Source organism: Dysidea avara, chromosome 3, assembly GCF_963678975.1.
Source record: "Dysidea avara chromosome 3, odDysAvar1.4, whole genome shotgun sequence".
NCBI classification, from domain to species: Eukaryota; Metazoa; Porifera; class Demospongiae; order Dictyoceratida; family Dysideidae; genus Dysidea; species Dysidea avara.
The window spans coordinates 50,040,220-50,062,688 of NC_089274.1; the positions used below are offsets into that span (position 1 = coordinate 50,040,220).

Here is a 22,469-nt window from a genome sequence, read left to right on the forward strand (position 1 = left end):
TAATAATCACCAAATAGGGACCTAAATTTCGATACATTATTCACCAATTCTAACTTATTCGCCTTTTTTAACGAGCCGGGTGGTATTTACAACACAACTCAACACTGATTCGCTTCATTACACCATAGATAATAGACACCCCATGTGGGTGTCTATTATCTATGATTACAACCTGTACCAAATTCTGAGAAAGCGTAGTCTCACGTAGCCAGGCCCTTTTCTTTCTTTTGTGTGGGGGCGGGTAAAGAAAAGGTTTCCCCCGCCCCCACACAAAAGGGTCTGGCTACGCGAGACTAGGAAAAGCGCTTTTCAGCCACAACTCTGTCCCGAAACATGGCCGACAGCTACGGTTGCTTAGCATTTACGATGATTTACGTCACGCTGTAAGTCCTATAGGTATGGCCCGAAGGTATGAACTCGGGTGTGAAGGAAAGAACGCGAAATTTGTGTTCAAAACTAGTGTGGGGGTTTTAGTATGGGGGGATATAACGTACGAAGTTCTAGAAGTGCTGAACAGTTTCGTCGCATCGTAATGAGTGCACATATTTATTTTTAGCACTGTACAGCAGTTACTTTCCGTAAACGAAGCGAAAGAATGGCTACATGACGGGGGGTTTGTGAAAACGAATCCAGCGATACATGCTATACTAAAGAAAAGTTCATACCTTCGAGAGTGCAAAAAAATATATGAATGAAGTGATAAGATACCTGTTTTCGAGAGAACTCTGGGCGAACTCGACAAAAATCAATGTCACTCAGGCTCTTGGCGTAGGTCGATCTGCGACCGCGGTCAAACTCTAAGTCAACGGTCAGGGCCACAAAACAACTAAAGTGGGTCAAGACGATACGGAAGGTTCGAAACCCACAATCGAAAACTATACGTAGCTTATTATCAAGTTTACGGAATGGACAAATTCCATGATAAGGCTTTATAGCATATAATAATAAATCACAAGACTTATATATGCTATCCTTTTAAAACTTGGAGAGGTGACTTAAAACATTGACACCTACAAATAATGTTAAATTCAGGTTGCTAAGGGCAACGGTTGATTTTTTCATTATGAAATTTGTCTATTAGCACTATTGAAATAACAGTACTGGGCCACTATCAAGTTTCCTCTATCAAGAATTTACTCAATCTTTTAAAGTTTGTTCATCCCGATATTGATTCTCCAAAGTCTGCGGTCAAGAATTGGTTGGATGATGCTGCCTTTGCCAGTATTTCTGCTTCTCAGAGGATATTTCTGGCAAGAAACTGTAAGGAGTGGTACACAAACTAATGATAGGCTCTTTTATTCTTCATTTTTGTATTGTAATAGCTACTTTTTTTTTTTGCCTTGCCATGCCCACGGTGTGATTCTGTTGTGGTGATTCACTTTGTGGTCGCATGTTGCCCGAGGCCTCGCATGCAATTTAACTTATGTACATTTAATTTGTTCATCATTATAATGATGGTTTCTCTCTGCGTGCTCCCAGCTGCTGGTAGCACGCACTAAGAAAATATTACACTAGGTTACAAGCGCAGGTGCGTATATGAAAATAGAGAAATAAGTGCAGGTTTTTTTCCCTCCGACCCTAATAGCACTCCCTTCCTCCCACACATCTCTATAGAATGCTAACAAAATATTTGAAAAATTAATTATAACCTACAGAAAAGAACCTACACAGAACTTACAGCATGCCCAGGGTTCTGTGCAGGTCAAAGACAATAAACACTACAAGTCAAGGGTCAACGTGAAATTTTCCCCGGTCAAAACTTTGATCGCGGTCGCAGATCTGCCTACAGCATGAACCGATGTGACACCTCCTTGATGCTGTGCCCCGTAAATGTCATCACGTGACCATACCGAGCCCGTAAAATGTACCATTATGATTTGCCCAATTAACTATATAAATGTACTGCATGATTTGTACAGTACAGTTGATTAGTACTGTATTGAGAATACGATACACGGCATCGCTTTGATCCTCCCACGCAAAGTACAATATTGCCAAATAAAAACCAATCATTAACAATAAAAATTACATAAACTAGGCGAAAAAAAAGGGGGAATAGGGATCATTAAAAAAAGCCACAAAGGGATCACTGGGGTGGACTCAAAAGAAGGAATGTAGCATGTTACTAGATTATTAAGACAGAGGGATTTGTGGTTTACGTTACCACCACATCAATTCCTAACTTTTTTCAGCGATCTCTACTCCCTTTTTGAAATTTTCAATTTTTAAAAATTTAAATATAAACAGTTGCTACAGATTCAGAACAGTCCATCAATATCCTCAGTGTCACAGTCTATGTCAATATCCATAAAACAAGGTCTTGTGGGTAGACCAGGCATTGTACTGATCTGTCCAATCAGTGGATACAAAAAGCCGGCTCCAACTGATGCCCTCACATCTCGTACTGGTAACACAAAATCTGTAGGGGCTCCCTTCAAGGATGGGTCATGTGAGAAAGATAGGTGAGTCTTGGCCATACATATCGGCAGTTGCCCAAACCCTTGTGACTCATACAGAGAGATTTTCTCTTTGGCCTCTCCTGACAGTTCAATGTCTTTAGCTCCGTATATCTTCTGAGCAATGCTTCTTATCTTGTCTTCAATGGATGACTCCAATGGGTAGAGGAACTTGAATGAAGAAGGTTGGGAACATGCCTTCATTACTGCTTCAGCTAGTGGAATAGCTCCTTTACCTAATAAAGGACAAACATGGCTGATGTGTCATCACCATGGTGACTAACCACACCTCCCATTTCCCAGTGTTCACAGACGATGGCATCACATGCTCCAGCAGCTACTGATAGTCTCTGGACTAATTGTAACTCTGCAGTTGTGTCAGTTGTGAACTTGTTGATGGCCACTACCACTGGTATCCCATAGTGTGACACGTTGTGTAAGTGTCGACCCAAGTTAGCAAATCCTGCCTCTACTAGCTGCAGGTTCTCCTCAGTGTATGCTGAGTGTAGGGATTTCCCCGGGGTAACAGTGGGACCTCCACCATGCATCTTAAGAGCCCTCACTGTGGATACCATGACAACACAATTAGGTACTAGACCTATGGGCAGCAACTGATTATTGGAATAGGAATGGAAATCTCACCGCTGTATCGACATTTGATATCAAAAAACTTTTCCATTCCAATGTCGGCCCCAAAGCCAGCCTCTGTTACAACATAACCATTAGGACCAACTAGTCTCAGTGATATCATATCTGCTAGTATGGATGAGTTGCCATGGGCGATGTTGGCAAATGGGCCAGCGTGTACAAAGACTGGAGTTCCCTCCAACGACTGCATCAAGTTAGGTCTGATGGCATCCTTCATAAGGACTGTGAGTGCTCCTCCCACACCTGAGAATGTGCAATAAATAGAATAACTTCACTGCAGCTACAAGATTATGCGTGCTAGTAAACATGGTATGGTCTAGTTCAGTAGTTGTGTCATCCTCATCATTAAGCTAGGTGTTGTTAAAATGACTAAGAGGAGGAATGACCATTAACCAATCCAATCAATCTAACATGTTATAAGGTCACATGACTTGTTATGAGGTCACACAACTTACCCAGGTCGTCAGCAGTAACTGGCTTCCTCTGCTTGTTGCTAGCAACAACAATTTCACCCAATCGTCTTCTCATATCTCCTAGACTGGTTGTCAAGGCTAGTATGGCCATTATCTCACTAGCAACTGTGATGTCAAACTGACTCTGGTTATAAGACATGTGCCTGTCTTAAGCTCTACTCTAATGTAAGTCACTCACCTCTCTAGCACAACTCTTCTCACCACTTGATTGGCCGATTGTTATCTTACGTAAAAAGCGATCATTTGTATCAATGACTCGTTGCCAGGTGATGGTTGCTGGATCAATATCAAGACGAGAGAATTTCTTAATCTCATCTTCAGTCAGCAAGTCTGGCTCCATCTTGGTTATGCCAAGCCTCTGTAGTCTCCTGAGCTGAGACTGGGAGAATTGCCTCTTCCCTCCTTTAATGGGTACCAAACGTTTGTACAATGCCTGAGGATTGGTAAAATAGCAACATTACACATTAACAAGATATCTCTTAAGGTTACTAGTAATTGGCCTATTAGCTACCCATTCACTGAGCACCACCCAGTAATGGTGGCTACCAACAATTTTGTATACTAGATTGTGTAGCAATAGGGAGTCCCTCCCTCTTATTTCAGAGATCCTCTACATTACCAGTCAGTTACTCTAATAGAGAAGCCATGCACTGAACTAGATGTATTTTTGAATTCAAAATTATTTTAAAATTTGTTTCAGAAGCTAATATTCAAGTGAGCTACCTACCTCTCCCAATTTGTACCTTATGAAGGAGAATCATGAAGAACCTATGTAGATTAGTCAACTATATACATGCACCCGGGTGAACTTGCAATAACTTTTCACATGTATGACTCATTGTATTGTCTACTAGTATTTTAAAAATTGTTAATTTAAAAATGAAGTAGGGTTCTATGCAATAAATAGTGAAACAAGAGATGAATGATGGTATTACAGCATAGCTCGGTGGGAAAGTCCCTAATGTGCCAAAGTAGGGACATTCCCATCGAGCTATGCTGTAATACCATCATTCATCTCTTGTTTCACTATTATTTATTGCATAGATCCCTACTTCATTTATAAATTAACAATTTTAAAATACTAGTTTGTTCAGTTTTTTTTTTTTTTGTTGTAGCACAGCTAGCTAGTTACAGCATATTAAGGTGGTGCTAAAGCAATAACACGCAGTCTTGAATACAATCTGCTGTGTCTCAACATGGTCTCAATTTAAGACATATTGAAAGCTAGTACTTAATTTTGCATACAAATAAACTACACATACAGGAATCTATCATTCGTAGAGAGTATAAAGCGTAGAACTATTCTCAAACCAAGAAATCGGTGGTACTTAGTGGACCACAGAAGACGCGTTATCTCTCAATAACCTCAAGTTTTAGCTCCAACACTTCACATGATGAAAGCATACTATTACAAGAATCATTCTACGTATCAATAAGTGGAAGCGATTTACAAGTTGAAATATATGGCGTTTACAAGCAGATGAGAGCCTTGTTCCACCGTTCGCACCAAGCGAAGAAGCCATAGAATGGATATATGATATACCGATACGTAGAATTATTCAGACACTATTGCTTACCATTCATAGTTTTCATGACTGTTCAACCCGTGTCTACAGAGAAAAGATAATGTTTGTAACAGGCTGTAAGGTGAGTGAAACAAATAATAATTATTAGTGGCGCTTGTGTTGTCAAGGTTGTCAATTTGTTGTAAAGGTGAGTTACATTCCACCTGAACTGTGTAACAGCAGCTGCTTGTTGTTTTTGCTAACAACTCACCTGTTATTCGTGGCTGCTTGCTTGGTAAGTTAATTTAGGTTAAGTCATATGTATTTGCTATGGCTTCTTGTGCACGTCATTGCTTTATCGCCACCTTAAAGTACGTACTGTGCCAAAATTGGAAGCCCATAGGCCCGTAGTAGCGTCCATAGCTTACCTTTGACCGTAGTGGTAGCGGCGCTCAGATCTATGATCTGTCTCAGTACCAGTTCTATTCACCCCGGCCGGAAGTTGTTTGAGCGAACAGGCCCTTTCAGTTGTCTGGAGCTTAGTCTCGACTAACAGGATGAATTAATACAATTTCCACTCGAGTACTACCCAATCATATGAATCACTCGCTGATCTTGTCGAATGGCACTGAGTGGCTGAGTCAGTGTGTTCAGAGGAACAAGCTGTCAAGTATCAGTCCATCTCAAAATCTCTTTGTCAATTGCAGTCCAGGAGTTGGCAAAAAGTCAGACAACTCAGCAACCTTCATGTTTCACGTGCAACACTTGAAATTACCATACGCAAGGAAATTTTGAAGTAAGAAAAATTTGACGAATTCAGACTTCAGCAGATTTGACGAAAAAAATGTTGACGAAAATCAAGAAATTATAGGCAAAACCTGTACTTTTAAGGGCGCTTATAAACATTTGACGATTTAAATTTGATGAATTAAACCGATTCGTCAAATTTTTGTTGACGTCAAAATTTCCTTGCGTACGGTATAAGCCCCTGCTCTTTCAGCAGTATAAGCACTTCCTGTAATAATTTTGTGGTGTCTACAGAAGTGTTGATACAGAAAATTAACACCTCGGTATGGTTTTGATGCTTGAAGAAGATTACCAACCTGATTGAGATAAAAGACAAGGCGCACAGGGTGTACACTCGTCGGAACCCCCAAAAGGCACATCTCACCGGTGAGTTTGTTGTTGCGGCATAAAATGGTGACCGTTTGCTGCTTTGTTTGGGCTCTAGGCTTGCGACTGTGGTCAGTGAGTGAGGCGGTAAGACGAAATTTCAAGTTTAGGAGATAAAAAAAAGAAGAAAAACTACCCAGTCACCGGTAAGTGTTTTCTTGCTTTTAATGCTGTATTTCATGTTAGATAGACTAATATTATTCCGTAAAGGTGATTTTTGTGACGTAAGATGTCTCTAGGATGATTTTTAAAGGCAAAATTTTAGGCTGCGCACATCACTTTTGATGCAAACCCTACTTAAACAGTACTACTGTACTGTTTGATTACTTTCAACAGATAGTATGACTAAAATATTTTTGTTAGCACTTTGTAGTGTACAAGGACCAGCACCTCCCCAGTACTGATCTCATTCAGTGTTTCTTACTACATAGAACACATCACTACACAGACAGACAGATGAAATATATACCATATCCGACTGGGTCTTCTCGTGCAGTATTCTAGCATCAATGGCAGCAGCTAACAAGTTATTGCTAGCAGTGATGGCATGAATATCACCAGTCAGGTGAAGGTTGAACTCTTCCATTGGGATAACCTGAGAATACCCACCACCAGCTGCTCCTCCTAGAAACTACTCACTAACATCCACACACATAGCAACCAACCACACCCACCTTTTATACCAAAAGTTGGACCTTGTGAGGGCTGCCTTACACAGGCAAACACATTCTGTCTCACATGAGCTCCTAATGCTTGACTCAGTCCAATAGTTGTTGTACTCTTCCCCTCCCCCAGGGGGGTAGGGTTGATACCAGTTACCACAATGTAGTTGCCATTAGCAACATCCTTCAGTCTGTCCAGCACTGACAATGACACTTTAGCCTTCTCGTTGCCATAGAAATCAACCTGTTACAAAAAACAATTGTCAAGTGATCTTCTCTACTAGGTTGCTTACCTCAGTAGGTAATAGTCCAATTTCTTTTGCTAAAAGAGCAATGTTCTTAGGTTGCTGAGCTCTAGCAATAGAAATATCTGAAGGAACAGGTTTAACCGGGTTAACTGGTAGATAGCTTATCTGCCACTCGCCATCTAATGGCTGAAATATGGGTCACATAATTTATATTACTAGACATTTCCCTGGTAACCTGTTGTTGTAAGGCTTCAACTGCGCATTGTACAGTATTGTGTAGTAACATAGCAACTGTCATAGGACCAACACCCCCTGGTACAGGTGTGATCCAACTAGCCACCTGACTACACCCCTCATAGTCCACATCTCCTAGTAACACCTTACCAGACTTCTTAGTACTATCAGCTACTGACGTTATCCCACAATCAATAACTATAGCGCCTGGTTTTATCCAATCAGATTTGACCATTTTGGGTTTACCCACAGCAACCACTAACACATCAGCCTCCCTAGCGATTTTATTGAGACCACGTGACTTTGAGTGACACACTGTGACTGTTGAATGTTGCCATAGCAACAAGTGAGCCATTGGTGACCCCTAGGGATAGTGCATACATAAGATCACATGATTAAAAAAGCTACACGTACCACAATTTTACTCCGACCAATCACAACAGCTTGTTTTCCAGTGAGGTCCAGTCCAGTGTGTTGTATTAGCTTGAGGCAGCCAGCAGGTGTACATGGCAACAAGCATGTCAGGTCACCATTGGATAATTTTCCTGAATTCTCATTGGTTAATCCATCAACATCCTTACTAGCTGCAATTTGATTGGTACAATAATCTGCATTAATGCGAGTGGCACTATCCAGTGGTAACTGTAGTATAACTCCGTGTATACTCGTGTCATTATTCAATGACTCAATAAGACTTGATAGCTGCTGTTGAGTGGTATCATGTGCTAGTTTGACATGTTTAACGTCCACCCCGACTTCATTTCCCGCCTTTATCTTCATGCGAATATACACATTAGAATCTTCCCGGTCCCCAACTTGCACTATCGCCAATCTTGGAGAGAATCCCACATGAGTCTCGCGTATTTTTGCAATTCTTTGCTTTACAGTGTCACGAATTCCCGCAGATATCTCCTTACCATTTAACACTCGGGCTTGTTGGCTGCTAGCCATTGTACAGATTTATCACGTGCGCTGATGAGAAGGCGCACGTGCATTGCAGTTAACAATGGGAAAACTAAGGCGACCAAAGAGACACAGAAAGCGCAACTTAGCATCACGTGCCATTGCTACTGCTGCTCGCAAGAAGTGAGTGTGTTTACTATAGCAGGGTTTAGTGTATCACGTGATGATAGGGAAGTGGACCTTAAACCAGAGGATTGCGACACACAACCGTTACCAAGGAAACTGAGACTATTAATGGACACTAGCACACAAACAAGTAACAAACACAAAGCAGCAACAACAACTAGTCCAAACCCTGCTGTATTGGACATTAAGGGTAGTGATGTAATCAAGGATGAAATCCATGCGACACATGTACAGAAGAAACTACCATCAGTACACACTGCTAGTGCAGCCAGGAAAAGGTAATTACTCATATAGGGTGATCATTAATTAGGTAACAATACAGGCACCTCAAACAATGGAAGGAGAAACACAAGAGGAGAAGGCAAAGAAAAGAAGATGTTAGCTTATATGATAACGGTTAGTAATGTTATCACCCTGGAAGGGTCAACATTAACCCTAGTTAGGGGTCCAGCTGGGGGGGTGTCCCAGGTCGGCTTTTTTTAGCCCAAAGATGATTAGACTTTGTGAACTTTGGGGCGAGGTTTGTGAACCCTAGTCTGGTGCCACCAAGGGTCTGGTAAAATACAGATCCCACGTCATTATAGGAATTCGATTAGACTGCATATGTAACTGCTGGTTACATCAGATGATTGCCCTTCAATTTGAACAAAAGCATTACATTACGTTGCCAAGGTAATTTGTGTGTGAGCGTCATTGACACGCATCAAGCCAAATTTGGATGTTAGAAATGAAATAGTATCTGTATTTCATGAGACCCTTTTTACGATGGGGCGGGCAGCACCAGACTAGAGATTAGATACTTGATACTAATCCTACAGGTAATGACAAGGTCAGTTTTGGTGAGGTAGTCAGAAGACCACCAGAATTATCAGGAAGGAGAGTTAAGGTAATGTACAAAATATTCATTCCATGTTAACCCTTGTGTGATATTGTAGTTGAAACACCTGACTTTCATACAGGGACGCAACCAAGCACGTGACAGCATCTGCCACATATCGCTTACGTGACAATTATTAACACATTCGATTATGGGAATGATTATTTTTTCATTAAACACGAGAAAGGATTGAAATATATAACTTTGAAGATTATTGTGCGTAGATCATGTTAAATTGGTTGAGACATGCGTTTGGTGGTGGCTCACATGCGTCGGACGCTCCTCCGCTACCCGATAGAGCTCCGGTCAAACCAGTGACCGCACAACCCGCTCCTAAGCCCGCCGCGGCGGAGAAGAGAGTGGACACTCCTACTACAGAGAATATTCAAGATCGATTTTTGCTCAAGCAGGTAATTAATTTAAAAGTGTTATGATTTGTGTTTGCCAATAAATTAATCGGGCTGCTGTGTTAAGTGTTAGTAGTTTGATGAAGTGGCTAACACGCCGAATACCGGTAGGTGATATACAGTGGTTGTTATGATGGTAGCACTATGTAATGTATTGAAGTGTGTTCCTACAAAGTGTCTGGTGTAATAACCCACTATGTAGTTAGTGGGCTTCCCACCATTAGTTGTTATATGGCTTCATACTTCTATGCAGCAATGCAGCCATGGATTTCCACTGACACCATCCTGTATGACATTTGATAACTTTCGCAAGTTGTTGTTCATTGGTACGGCAACCGGAGAACTGAGGGTGTAAGTGACCAACTACACAACCGCCTGTTTGTATAACAGCTGTGCACATTGTGCGTGTGTGTGTGTGTGAGTGAGTGAGTGAGTTGAGTTGAGTGACTGAATTATGAATTTTAGGGAGTCCAGGAGATCAGTACCTATGGGAAAATTTTGAGTATCAAGATAACATATTTGTGAACTTTTACCATGAGTTTACAGGGGAGGGGGGGGGGGGGGGGGGGCAGTCACAATGACAAGAATGACCGTGTGGTGAATGATGATCGTGGTTGATTTGTTGGAGTGATTGTGGTATGTGACCTACAATGTCATCATTGGTGACATCACATGTCACATAATAATAATGTGTATATGTATTGTATGTGTACCATGTGAGAACAATCCTATCTTGAATGTATCCTATGTCTTATATACATGAGGTGTATGAAGCACCCAAGTCCTGTTTGGACTCACACACACACACACACACACGTGCGCGCGCGCACGCACACTACATTGTCCTTACACACGCTGTTATACTGGTAGGTATGGTCGTCCTGGGGTGGAGATGTCCCAACTTCATGATGAAGTGACTCGTGTAGTACAGATATTGCCTCTAGACACTGAGGTGAGCTTTTATACTCCATTCCAATAACTCCATTCCCAATTCCAGCCGTCAGTGATAACACTCTGCAGTGATAACATACTGTACAAATGGAAGATGTTGGATAGTCAGGGGAATCCCCAACTGCAAGTGGACCGAGTCTACCAATTTCCAGGGGGATTGTGAGTAGTTTCTATAGTAATGCTGTGGTGTTGTAATTCAATATTAAGATATTATGTCGTAGCAGGTTACTGATCCATGTAGTGATGTGTGTCTTTATGTTGTAGAGCTAAGGCTATTACTGTGATGGCATTGTGTCCAACTGGAGAATGTATATTTGTTGGGACTCTTGGGGGAGTGACCTATCCTCTTGACATCAGTTTTGATGGCATGTCCCCGGAGGTGTTGTCATGGGCACGAGCTCGTCACCTGTAAGTAGATTGTGTTAAGGACATGTGATTGTGTCACCATGGTTACCACAGGCTGTGCTATGAAGGTGAAGAGGTCCCTGGGGAGGTGCGGGCATTACAGATTAACCCTGTGATGCCACAGCAAGTAAGTGTGTAACTGCTACCCCCTCCCCTCTGGTGTATATGTGTCAATGTAGCTTTTGATTGGATATGAGCATGGCTACCTAGAAATGTGGGACTCCATAAAGTGGACACCATTACAAATATTTCCTGCAATTGAAGTGAGTTGGGTAGTTAAGTGTTAGAAAGGGATTCCGGCTAGCGCTATTGCAGCTGTTAATTTAGTACATATCTGCACTGCATGTTGCTATAGTTACACCTGGTCTCTTGGGCTGGGCCAGTGTTGTGATATTATTTCCTTTGTAGTTTGTCCCCTGTTGAGGGCTTTTGAATAATTCATACTTACAGGTCATGTAAATTGCCACGAGAATTTATGAGAGTTATCAGAAATTGTATGAAAATATTAGTTAGGCTTTAGGTTGGGCAGGTAGGAGAAATTGGTATGATTTTAGTGATGTGTTAGAGACTGAGACAAAGTGAAGTTGTTTAGTATTGTAAACGAAGATCATCTAGCATATAGGTTGAGGAAAACACGATACGCCAGTGTGTTATTTTGATAAGAAGTTTAGGCCAAATGCGTGATTCATTCTAAAAGCTGCAATTCAAAAACTACAGCCACCAAACTTGCTGCACATAAGCTATTAAACACTATCTGTTATTTGTGCTGGTAATTTTTGAGATGCTAATAAAATTCCCAGTGTATAATCCATAAATTATCATGACTATTCACATGACATAACAGTAATCTGTAAATATACCCGTTCGAAGACCTCTACCTGTTCAAAGACCTCTACCCGTTCAAAGACCTCTACCCGTTCAAAGACCTCTACCCGTTCAAAGACCTCTACCCGTTCAAAGACCTCTACCCGTTCAAAGACCTCTACCCGTTCAAAGACCTTTACCTGTTCAAAGACCTCTACCTACATATCAGTGATGTGGTCGCTATACCGACCACCACTCAAATATATTAACTACAACTACCATCAGCTACTACAGAACAACATCATTTTACAACAGCATTCTTCCCCATCTACAAAACACATAGCATACTTATAGCTAATCTTTAATGCACAAATACAACTTGACTCGCTCAGGCCCACCCCATGATGTTAACATCTGTCTAGCAGGAAAATTAACACCTTGGTATGGTTTTCTAGACCATAATACAGTACGGTAGTCTGGGATCATGAAGGCAAAAGATATCACCAAGAAAACCAGCTACCTCACAATACCTTCATGGCACCTTGGCAGTATTGGTTAGGTATAACCAAGCCCAAAAGTACCTTCAGTACCATCTGAAATGCTTCCAAAAAGTTGGTACGAAATTATTTTGTGGAATTTTGTACTGATTGACTGACTGACTAGATTTATGTAATGGGGCTTGATTTTTTCTCTCTTGAACATTGCTTCAGCCCGACTGGTACCTTAGTCTAACTGCAGAACGTATAATGCATGCTTAGCCTGTTTCCTCCTTTGTGTCTCATTCATTTTAGGGATCATAGAAAAAATAATAGTGAAACAAGGGAGGATGCCTAAAGACAACTAGTGGACATTCAATTCAGTTGTGGGCATTGCCTGAAGTTGGGATGTTCACTAGGTGTAGGGCAACCTCCCTTGTTTCCCTACTTCTTTTTCTATGACCCCTATTTGTAGGGCTGTGTGATAATAACAATAACGTGATTATTGTAATATCTAATCGTGATACTTATTAGTGATGTGCGATATATCGAGAGAGAAAAACTGAAATCTCAATAAATTTTAGGATATCGCATCACAGTACAGTATCGGTATTTTATTACATTACTTTGATAAAGTATCGTGTAGGGGATAAATTTCGATACTTACCGACATAGGTCGGTATTATCGAATACAAGTCACCATCATCCATACAATTTTCTCTCTAACTTATCAATATGAGTGTATCAGCACCATCGTGCGGCTATCTTCATTGCATGCTATATGGCAAACACGTTGCCTGAGCGTTATGTCACAAGTGCATGGAAGTAATGGAGTCAGGCACAGAATCTGATGTTGAAGACCTACAACTTTAGCCAGCTGCAAGTTGCCGCCAAACCACAGCGAAGCTAAGAAAGTGCAGTACGGTTATATTTTCAAAAGATTAAGAACTCGGGTCAGTCAGGCGCTGGATATCGTGTAGAATGCACAGAGTGCGGAAAGAATGTCAAGAAACGGCTAAGAGAAACACCTACGAATTTGATGAGCCATCTGAAAACAAAACTCCCAAAGAAATATGAAAAAGTAAGACAGAAGACTGAAGAAAAACAGAAGTTGAAGAAAGAAAGCGAAATGGTAAGCAGGCTACTAAGTCTAGCAACAACCAGGCACCCCAGAAATCTCAGACCACCTTAACTGGTATAGCTGCAAAGAGAGCTAAGTTAGAAACCAGCAGTACCCTACACAAGAAGGTTACAAGGAGCATTGCTGGTATGATGATACATGTGATTTCCAGCCATATTCTCTTGTATGTGACAAAACGTTCAAATGATTAATGCAGCAACTGAGCCTCATTATGAAATACCCCATAGAACAACATTTTCGAAATCTGTTATTCCATCAATTTATAAAGAGTTGAAGCAAGATGTGAAATCAAGGCTGATCCTTGTTCAAGAAGAAAAGAGCAAGGTAGCTCTTACCACTGACATGTGGACCTCAGAAGCAAACGATGCTTACCTCGGTTTAAGTTGTCACTTCTTGACAGTAGATTTTGAGCTAGTATCACTGTACCTCACAGTTGAGCATTTTTCAGGGAGACATACTGGAGCAAATATAGCTTCATGCTTGAAGCAGATCCTTACTGATTATGGTATTAATCATTCTGCTGTGTCTGCGGTAGTTGCTGACAATGCTTCAAACATGGAGATGTGGCAGTACGCATGGGGGAATGGAGAAGCCTACAGTGACACTTTACAGTTAGCAATTGATGATGGGCTAAAGATGTCTCCAGGCATTCAGGACATGCTTAAAACAGCAAAAGCTATTGTCTCCTTTTATAATCGTTCGTACAAAGCCACAGAAATGCTAACCGAGTTACAAGGCCAACTGAACCTGCCAGTTCATAAGCTGATTAATGATTGCCCAACTAGGTGGAACAGCACCTTTTATATGCTCCAACGACTTTTGGAACAAAAACCAGCCATTAGTATTATGAGCACTTCATCTGGAGGACCACGAACAAGCCTTTCAGCTTCTGAGTGGTGCATAATGAAAGAGCTTGTTCAGATCTTACAACCCTTGAAAGAAACCACTAGGGAACCCAGTAGTGAGCAAAGAGTTTCATGTAGCAAAGCAATCCCTTTGCTAAATGCCATACTTACTGAGCTACGAAGAAATGTTGCTAATGAAGATGAGACACAAGTCCCTGATGACGATGAAACTCAAGTGCCAAAAAGTCAGGAAACCAGCATTCCTACTTCAGAAGAAAGCCATCAGGTCATTACAGGACTGATTGAGTCTATAGAAAGAAGATGGCACAACTATGAAGATGATGATGTGTATAGTGTATGCACTATGTTAGACCCTAGATTCAAGGAGGTGTGTTTCGGTAGCTCTGCACTGACTAGAGCAAAGAGAGTTCTACTTTCACTGATGCGGCTTGCCAATGTAGATACAGCTAATAGCAGTGCTACATTTGTGATCAGTGACAATGATGAAAGCACTCAAGAAGAAGCTCCAGTGAAAAAGAAAAGGTGCTTGTGGGATCATTTCGATGAAGAAGTTAAAAAGAAGAAGGCACAACATCAAAGAAGAAGGCACAACATCAATCTACAAGTGAACAGAAGAATGAGAATGAATTGACATTATACCTTGGAGCTGGAGTCGTTAGTAGAAAAGAAGATCCTTTGGTCTGGTGGAAAGATAACAGAAATCAGTTTCCTATTCTAGCAAAATTGGCCATTCTAGCAAAATTGGCCAGGGAATAATACCTAGCAATACCTGCCATGTCAACTCCTTCAGAAAGAATTTATTCATCAGCTGGGTATGTCAATAGTCAAAGAAGGTCTTGTCTAATTTGAGAACATGTTAATCAACTTGTATTTTTGAACAAAAACATGTGAATAATAATAGGTACACTTTGTTTCACTGTCATGCAAGCAATGTGAAATTCATACAGCCAGAATTAAAATTATTGATTAATAAATATCGATATCGTATTAATATCGAATATAAACAACAATATCACATCGAAAGTATATCGATGTAAAAAAATCAATATCACACATCACTAATACCAGGAGCTCATCCAGTCCGTAGGACGAGGGAGCATGTAACTCCGCATACAACGTAAACAGCAAAATTCAAACATGGCGGACATTTCTTAACATAGTATATTCCTTATATAGTAAAAGTTGTATCGTAGGGTAAAGAATTATGTAATAATCATGCCACAAATATGCAGCGCCTGGATTAATTCATGAAAGAAAGAGATGGCAAGGAAGGAAACGTTGAGAAAAGGGTTTAACTAACGGAGTGAAATAGTGACACTGAGATGTTTTGGAGATTGCTAGGAAACATTCTTGCTTACCGCGTAATGTAAGTGGGCCGGCTATCAGTCCACGGCGTCAGCACAGAGTATCTGCAGTAAATACTGAAGGAATCGAGTTTCATCACTCACTGCTGGAGCAAGAAGACTACAGTATTGTGCCAGTAGTAATAGGTTTAGCTAGCATGCGCGGTATGTGTTTATCCTTATACCGTTACTGTTTAAATTACTATTAATAAATTGCGATGCCATGTTTGAATTTCGCCATTTACGGAGTTACATGCTCTCTCGTCCTATGGACTCGATGAGCTCCTGCTAATACTTATGTCATTATCGTGATACCTATGTCATTATTGTGATACCTATGTCATTATCGTGATACCTATGTCATTATCGTGATACCTATGTCATTATCGTGATACCTATGTCATTATCGTGATACCTATGTCATTATCGTGATACCTATTTCATTATCGTGATACCTATTTCATTATCGTGATACCTATGTCATTAACGTGATACCTATGTCATTACCGTGATACCTATGTCATTATCGTGATACCTATGTCATTACCGTGATACCTATGTCATTATCGTGATACCTATGTCATTACCGTGATACCTATGTCATTACCGTGATACCTATGTCATTATCGTGATACTTATGTCATTATCGTGATACCTATGTCATTATCGTGATACATTATTGTGATACTTATGTCATTATTGTGATACCTATTTCATTATCGTGATACCTATTTCATTATCGTGATACCTATTTCATTATCGTGATACCTATGTCATTATCGTGATAAAGATAATAAATTTACTATTATTGATATCTCAGGATAATAGTAAATCTCCGTAAACTATTTCATATTAAAAGCAGGTAGATGGTGCTCTTATTAGTAAGGTCACAATTAGCTGAAAAAGACAATTTTACGAAGAGATACCTTAAACAATTAGTGCTTGTAAAAGTACTCTGACATATTTCATTATTGAGATAATATTGTTTATCGTGATAGAATGGTTTTGTTATTGAAACTTATAGAAATATATTTTTTTTCATTATCACACAGCCCTATTCCTCATTGAACTTAACTTGTAGATAAAAGAAATGGCAAAGTACAGACACTCGCTAGAACCACAAATGGCACATGTTACTCATGAGTTTGTTATTGTGGCGTGAAATGGCGGCTTGCTTCGTTTGACATCTAGCCTTGCAGGCAGACCAAAATTTGGAACTTTTTAAAAATGTCTGGCCGCCTGTAAGTGTTTTCTTGTTTTAAACTCTGTAATTAGATGGCCTAAAACTGTAAAATGATTTTCACTGTGTATGATATGTCCAGGATGGTTTTAGGGGAGCCAGGAGCGGATCCAGGAGCTGGCAAGGGGAGGGGCACAAACAGGGTAAGTTGTAGGTGGTTGGGAGAGCCAGATTCCCTTGTTCAGTGTTGCATTTCAAACAATCACCTCTTAGTAGTGTCTCATTGTTGATTTTGGCCTGTTCAGATGTTGTGAATGTCTTAAAAGCTGTTTAAAAGTCTCTGAAAGTCTTAAACAACAGCAACATGATAATTATTTTTAGAGGCACTTAGTACGGATGAAGGTGCTGGGTGACAATCTTACAATTAGATTAACTTTCGTTCACTTTGGTTTTCAGGTGAATTTATAGTAAAATGTACATATTTTCATGAGTAGATGAACTGATCTTGGCCTGACATGTACATAAAGTTTAGAAGCTATTTTAATCAGAAGCATGGCTGGCCTCCACAAGATGAGGGTAGGGTAGTCTGGCGCTGCCCGCCCGCCCGCCCGCCCCTTCGCAGAAAGTAAGGGTCTGGTGAAATACAAATACTTAATCATTTCTACCACCCAGATTCGGCAGTAGCCAATTAATGAATGCGTGCCAATGATGTTCACACAGAAATCGCCTTGGCAACACAATGTTATTGTTCAAATTGAAATATAATCATCTGACGTAACAAGCATTATGTGCGCTGTCTAATTGAATTCCTTTTGAAATGATTTGGTATTTGTATATCACCAGACCCTTACTTTTTGCGAAGGGGCGGGCGATGCCAGACTAGGGGGGGGGGGCATTTGCCCCAAATGCCCCATCCTGGATCCGCCATTGGGAGCCTGTCATTTTAGGGGGAGCCCTACCTAAACAGTACTGTTGTACTGTTGATAGGTTATCTTGTGATCATTATAATTATGAAATTGTACAATGTCTAGGGCATTGGTGACTTCACTTCAGCTTGCTGGCACCCTGGTGGAGAGAGCTTCTGTACAGCTCATGTTGATGGGACCATTTCATTTTGGGACTGTACCGACCTCAATCATCCAACTGTTGAGAACAAGAAGCACTATGGTAACTATGGTAACTAGTAGGTATTGGAATTGTTACCTGCTGCTATATCATACAGTACGATACTGTATGATGAGGACACTTTGAATAACTTTTGTGTACCCTACGCAATGTTTCTCCTATAATATATGGGAAACATTTTGTGTACCCTACGCAAAATTTCTCCTATAGTATAGAGGGGTGCTGCTCGGTGTAGGGGTACACTATTTCAGTACAAGCACTCCACCATATATAGGAGATATTTTGTGTAGGGGTACGCAAAATTACTCCTATATTTATATATGGGAGTGCAAATCTAATTAGTGTAATTTTTCTTTACACCTATAGATGGTGATAGTTTGCAGGAGATTCACCACGTGATGTGGCCGGGGTGAGTATGGTAGTGATAATGATTACGCTAACCAGATGCTCTGTACAGGGATAACCTATTAGTGTTCAGTGGGGGAACCCCTATTGATATGGTTGATGGGGACAACATTACGGTGGTCGAGGGACAGGAGCTAGTTACTGTACAGTTAACATCAGGAGTACGAGCTATGTATGTGTTAGAAATGGCTCAGTCTGACATGGATAGTGGAATGGTGGATACTGCTGGGAGTGCTGAACCACTTTCCACTTCTGGTGAGCAATAATTTGAACCATTGTTGTTTGCTAGTTACTATGGTTACAGTGAAGAAAATGTTGATATTGTTATTAGAGCATGAAGCATTATTTATTGAACTAAGACTACCAGAGTGAGTTGTAGTTATTGGTTACCAATAATAAATCGCACTCCCCCATAGCTTGCCACAACTCAAGCCACCATACCTCTACAGTGTACATAACTCGCCTGTTAAGGCTGTTGATATTTATAACAATGTTCAATCAGATGTGTGGGCGTTATTACAGAAGACAGGTGCTTTGCAGAACAACTCGTATTACCGTGCCAACAATAAGGTGATAATACTTTGTTATTGTCATGTTAGCTAGTGCTATTAACAGATGTGGCCTATTGATGGAGGTAACCTACTAGTGAAGGAAACAGCAACATTTGATCTCTTAATAACGGGTCATGAGGACGGCAGTATCAGGTTCTGGGACATACGTGGTGGTGAGCATTAGATAGAACCAGAGGAGGTTGGTCAATCTCAAACATTAATACCTCAGATCAATGACTAACTGACAAATTGTATATCCATCTCATACGTGTCCCAGATCTTCTCAACACAACACATTACAATGCTAACTAATATATATACAACTCTTAACACCTGGTGCTCACATGACTGACTTCCTCTGACATCAACTACTAATTAATACTGTCATGTCATGTGTCCTGCAGTGTCAATGTGCCCCATGCTGATGATCAGGTCAGTAGAGTATTTTGAACAGCTTGAGGACCTGAGGTCACCGGGCACTCCTACCACACCTCAACATTTGGTTAAACAAATGGGATTGTGGGACCCACGAGCTGACGATGATCGACTGATAGTTACTTGTATCCGATTGGTTGGATCAGAACTGCTTGTTGGTTTCCAAGGAGGCCATTGTTTACTGTTCAAACCAAACAACCAATCAGCTACCTGCATTGTTAAGGTGGGTCAATTTTGTATAGCCACACCTACTAGCTGCGCCCCTTACAGACGGTGCAAGCTCCTTTGATGTCAGAGGAAGATCAAAGAAAAACTGCTCGGAGGAAGTGGGAGGGACCTATCCAACTGAAGTCAGACCAGCTGGAATGCTCCCCTGGTTACCAGCCAATCTTGCTTGTGCAGCTGATGCCTCCTTCACAAGTCACTGTTATGGCTTCTGCCCCTGAGCTAAACATGTGAGCTGCTAGTAAGGGTAATTCCCCAGTTCTTTAATTCATGTTGTTACAGTATTGCAATTGGTTCCAATTATGGGTTTGCTGTCGTGGACACTCTACAGAATCACCTTATAATGGCTCACTCTACATTTGATGCTAGTAAGTCTGTCATTTTGTTGCTCAGCAGCTATGTTGCTGTATAGGCTCCCCTGAGGCAAACTATCACCGCCTGCAGTCAATCCGCAAGTCATTCCGGCAGTCAATGAGAAGATTTAATTTAAGTCGTAGCATGAGAGCTAGCCAATCAGTGAGTCGTTCAGTCCGTCCAGGTCAAGAACGATCACGTAGTTTTCGTGGCATGGGTGCAGCAGCAGGTGCTATTCAACCATTAACTAATGATACAGTGTTGAAGAGAGATGGGATGAGAACACTAGCATTTACCCCTCCTGTTTGCCTTAGTGGAACACAGACACATTACACCTTGTGGGCAGGCACTAATTTGGGTTCAGTGTTACCATACAACATCGAGGTTCCCAATCCTAACCAACGCCATGACAAGCCAATCACAATTCAGCCAGTAATCAAAGATTACTCCAAGAGAAAGAACTTTGCAGTTTTGTTTGTTGGTGTGTTGGATGGCTGCCATTTGTTGGAGTGGAGTGAACGAGGCAATTTTGGTAGCAGAGGCCAATACTTAGTAGTGTGTACTGAGGATCAAGTTAAGGTGAATGCACTACAGTCAGGGAAGAGGCGCTACAAGGCACGTTTCAGACACAATGTCCACATGGATAATGAGTATCGCTTAATGTCAGCTAACTTCCTTAAAGTTGGAGGTGAGGTGTAACCTTGATAATGTGTGTGTGTGTTAGATATCCGTTGTGTGGTAGGCATGGCAACTGTTATGTGTCTTGATAGTCTGGGTTATGCTCACATCCTCTCACTGCCGGACCTAAAGCCGATTTATAAGAGATTTTGTGTGGACCCTACTGATGTTGCGTAAGTCTTGTCATTTTGCGTGTACAGGCTATACTGCGTACAGGTTATACGCAGTGTGTTTGTACAGGTTGTACTGGGGACAGTGTGTTTGTACAGGTTGTACTGGGGACAGTGTGTTTGTACAGAGTACAGTGTGTTTGTACGGGTTATACTGTCCCTCATAAGGAAGAACTTTTGGTTGTAATGTTTTTACAGGCTGTATTAGATACTCTCCCCCATTATACAGGCCCATAGGCATGGACCCTCCTTTGAAGAAACAGTCCACAAAATTTTAGTAGCAAACTCCAACCTAAAATTTTGTTTTACATTTATGTCACTAAATTCAGTATTATAGTGTCTATTTTCCCGAGGGGGGGTTTACATACCTTGATGTAATCCTGCATCACACCACACAAAGATTTGGCTTTTCATCTATAGAACCAATTAACAGGTTTTTTTGTAAAACTAAAGCAGGGGTAAAAGTATGTGGCTGTATCTGGGAAAATCGGTCTTTTCACCTATGACATGAGGTTTGTGAACGTGTACACGAGGCTACATGAATAAACTATCACATTTACTGTCAAAATCAGCTAGGTTTGAGTGTAAAAAATAAGGAATTGGTGTAAAATGTTTGAAAATTTGGAGCATAAAGCTTCAATCATTGGCAAGCGACAAGCCTCTGAATACTGAATACATATTGATATTATAAATGATAAACACCTGTTTTCCCAGAAACACTCAACTCTTGGTTGTACAGGGAGATACTCTCTCTCATACAAATATGATAATTATGTATTATTTGGTGTTATTGCTGCTATTCCAGTGGTCAGCGAAGCCTGGTGTGCACAACTTTAGGGTTGATCATGTACTTGAGGTCACCATCTGAGTTTGGACGTTATTCTGTTGGGGAGGAGACCAGGTGGGTGCGGTCATTGATGTCATGTGATGCTACAATTGTGTTGCCGTGCAGCCTTGAGGTAAAGTTCTCTGTACCAGTGAAAAGGAAGGCTTTGATCTCAGCAAATATCAACCAGTCCAGTATCGCTATGGTGAGTGATGATGTCATGGTGTAACTGATATTGTCATGGCTACTGTCATTTAGCGGCCAACATCAGAAGTGTTAGTGGATAAACAAGTTGGTAGCCATGACAACACGACTTCTGCAGAGACAAGCCTACAGCCACCAATGAAGGAGGACAAGGAAAATGTGATCACTATGGAGGTCACTGATGACAGGGAGGTCACCAATGACAGGGAGGTCACCAATGACAGGGAGGTCACCAAAGACAGGGAGGTCACTGTAAAGCAAAGAGCAGAAGACAAGGAAGGAATTAAGTTGACACCTAAGGAAAGCTTTAACACAACACCCCAGGTGGAAGTCCAGCCAGTGGAGTTTGTAGTTGAGGAAAACTCTAGTGTGACTGGGGAATCCCCTAGTGTAGTAGACACTTCGGATCACCAGGAAGTAGTTACCCCTCCAGTGATGTCACCGCAGTCAGTGACGTCACACGAGTCATCATTTGAAGAGAGGGCACTGTAATATACACTGTTAGTTGTACAGGACATTTCTTATTTTCATTGCATCAAAACTCATTACTACAATTAA

General features: G+C 41.0%; 3 protein-coding genes across 3 annotated transcripts; 2 read left to right on the forward strand and 1 right to left on the reverse strand.

Annotated features, from left to right (window-relative positions):
* Nucleotides 1–1,979: 1,979 nt before the first annotated feature.
* Nucleotides 1,980–8,454, reverse strand: LOC136251533 (C-1-tetrahydrofolate synthase, cytoplasmic-like). Its single transcript, XM_066044000.1, has 10 exons — nt 7,814–8,454; nt 7,401–7,763; nt 7,211–7,351; nt 6,930–7,161; nt 6,725–6,879; nt 3,756–4,010; nt 3,560–3,701; nt 3,099–3,347; nt 2,746–3,054; nt 1,980–2,692 (listed from the first exon to the last, which is right to left on the reverse strand). The coding sequence occupies exons 1-10, from the start codon at nt 8,348–8,350 to the stop codon at nt 2,259–2,261; spliced, it is 2,817 nt and encodes a 938-aa protein (XP_065900072.1). The 5' UTR covers nt 8,351–8,454; the 3' UTR covers nt 1,980–2,258.
* Nucleotides 8,327–9,567, forward strand: LOC136251543 (coiled-coil domain-containing protein 137-like). The gene is made up of 5 exons (XM_066044014.1): nt 8,327–8,485; nt 8,533–8,766; nt 8,811–8,884; nt 9,307–9,374; nt 9,424–9,567. Exons 1-5 carry the CDS (start codon nt 8,406–8,408, stop codon nt 9,493–9,495), a joined length of 528 nt encoding a protein of 175 aa, XP_065900086.1. The 5' UTR covers nt 8,327–8,405; the 3' UTR covers nt 9,496–9,567.
* A 25-nt stretch (nt 9,568–9,592) lies between these two features.
* LOC136251532 (LLGL scribble cell polarity complex component 2-like) lies at nt 9,593–22,465 on the forward strand. Its single transcript, XM_066043998.1, has 21 exons — nt 9,593–9,775; nt 10,026–10,123; nt 10,643–10,724; nt 10,770–10,882; nt 10,988–11,131; nt 11,183–11,255; nt 11,308–11,391; nt 17,970–18,105; nt 18,430–18,472; nt 18,521–18,723; nt 18,773–18,836; nt 18,885–19,038; nt 19,084–19,192; nt 19,424–19,677; nt 19,725–19,909; nt 19,962–20,047; nt 20,092–20,721; nt 20,776–20,884; nt 21,687–21,782; nt 21,834–21,912; nt 21,966–22,465. Exons 1-21 carry the CDS (start codon nt 9,593–9,595, stop codon nt 22,401–22,403), a joined length of 3,363 nt encoding a protein of 1,120 aa, XP_065900070.1. The 3' UTR covers nt 22,404–22,465.
* The last annotated feature ends 4 nt before the right edge of the window (nt 22,466–22,469 follow it).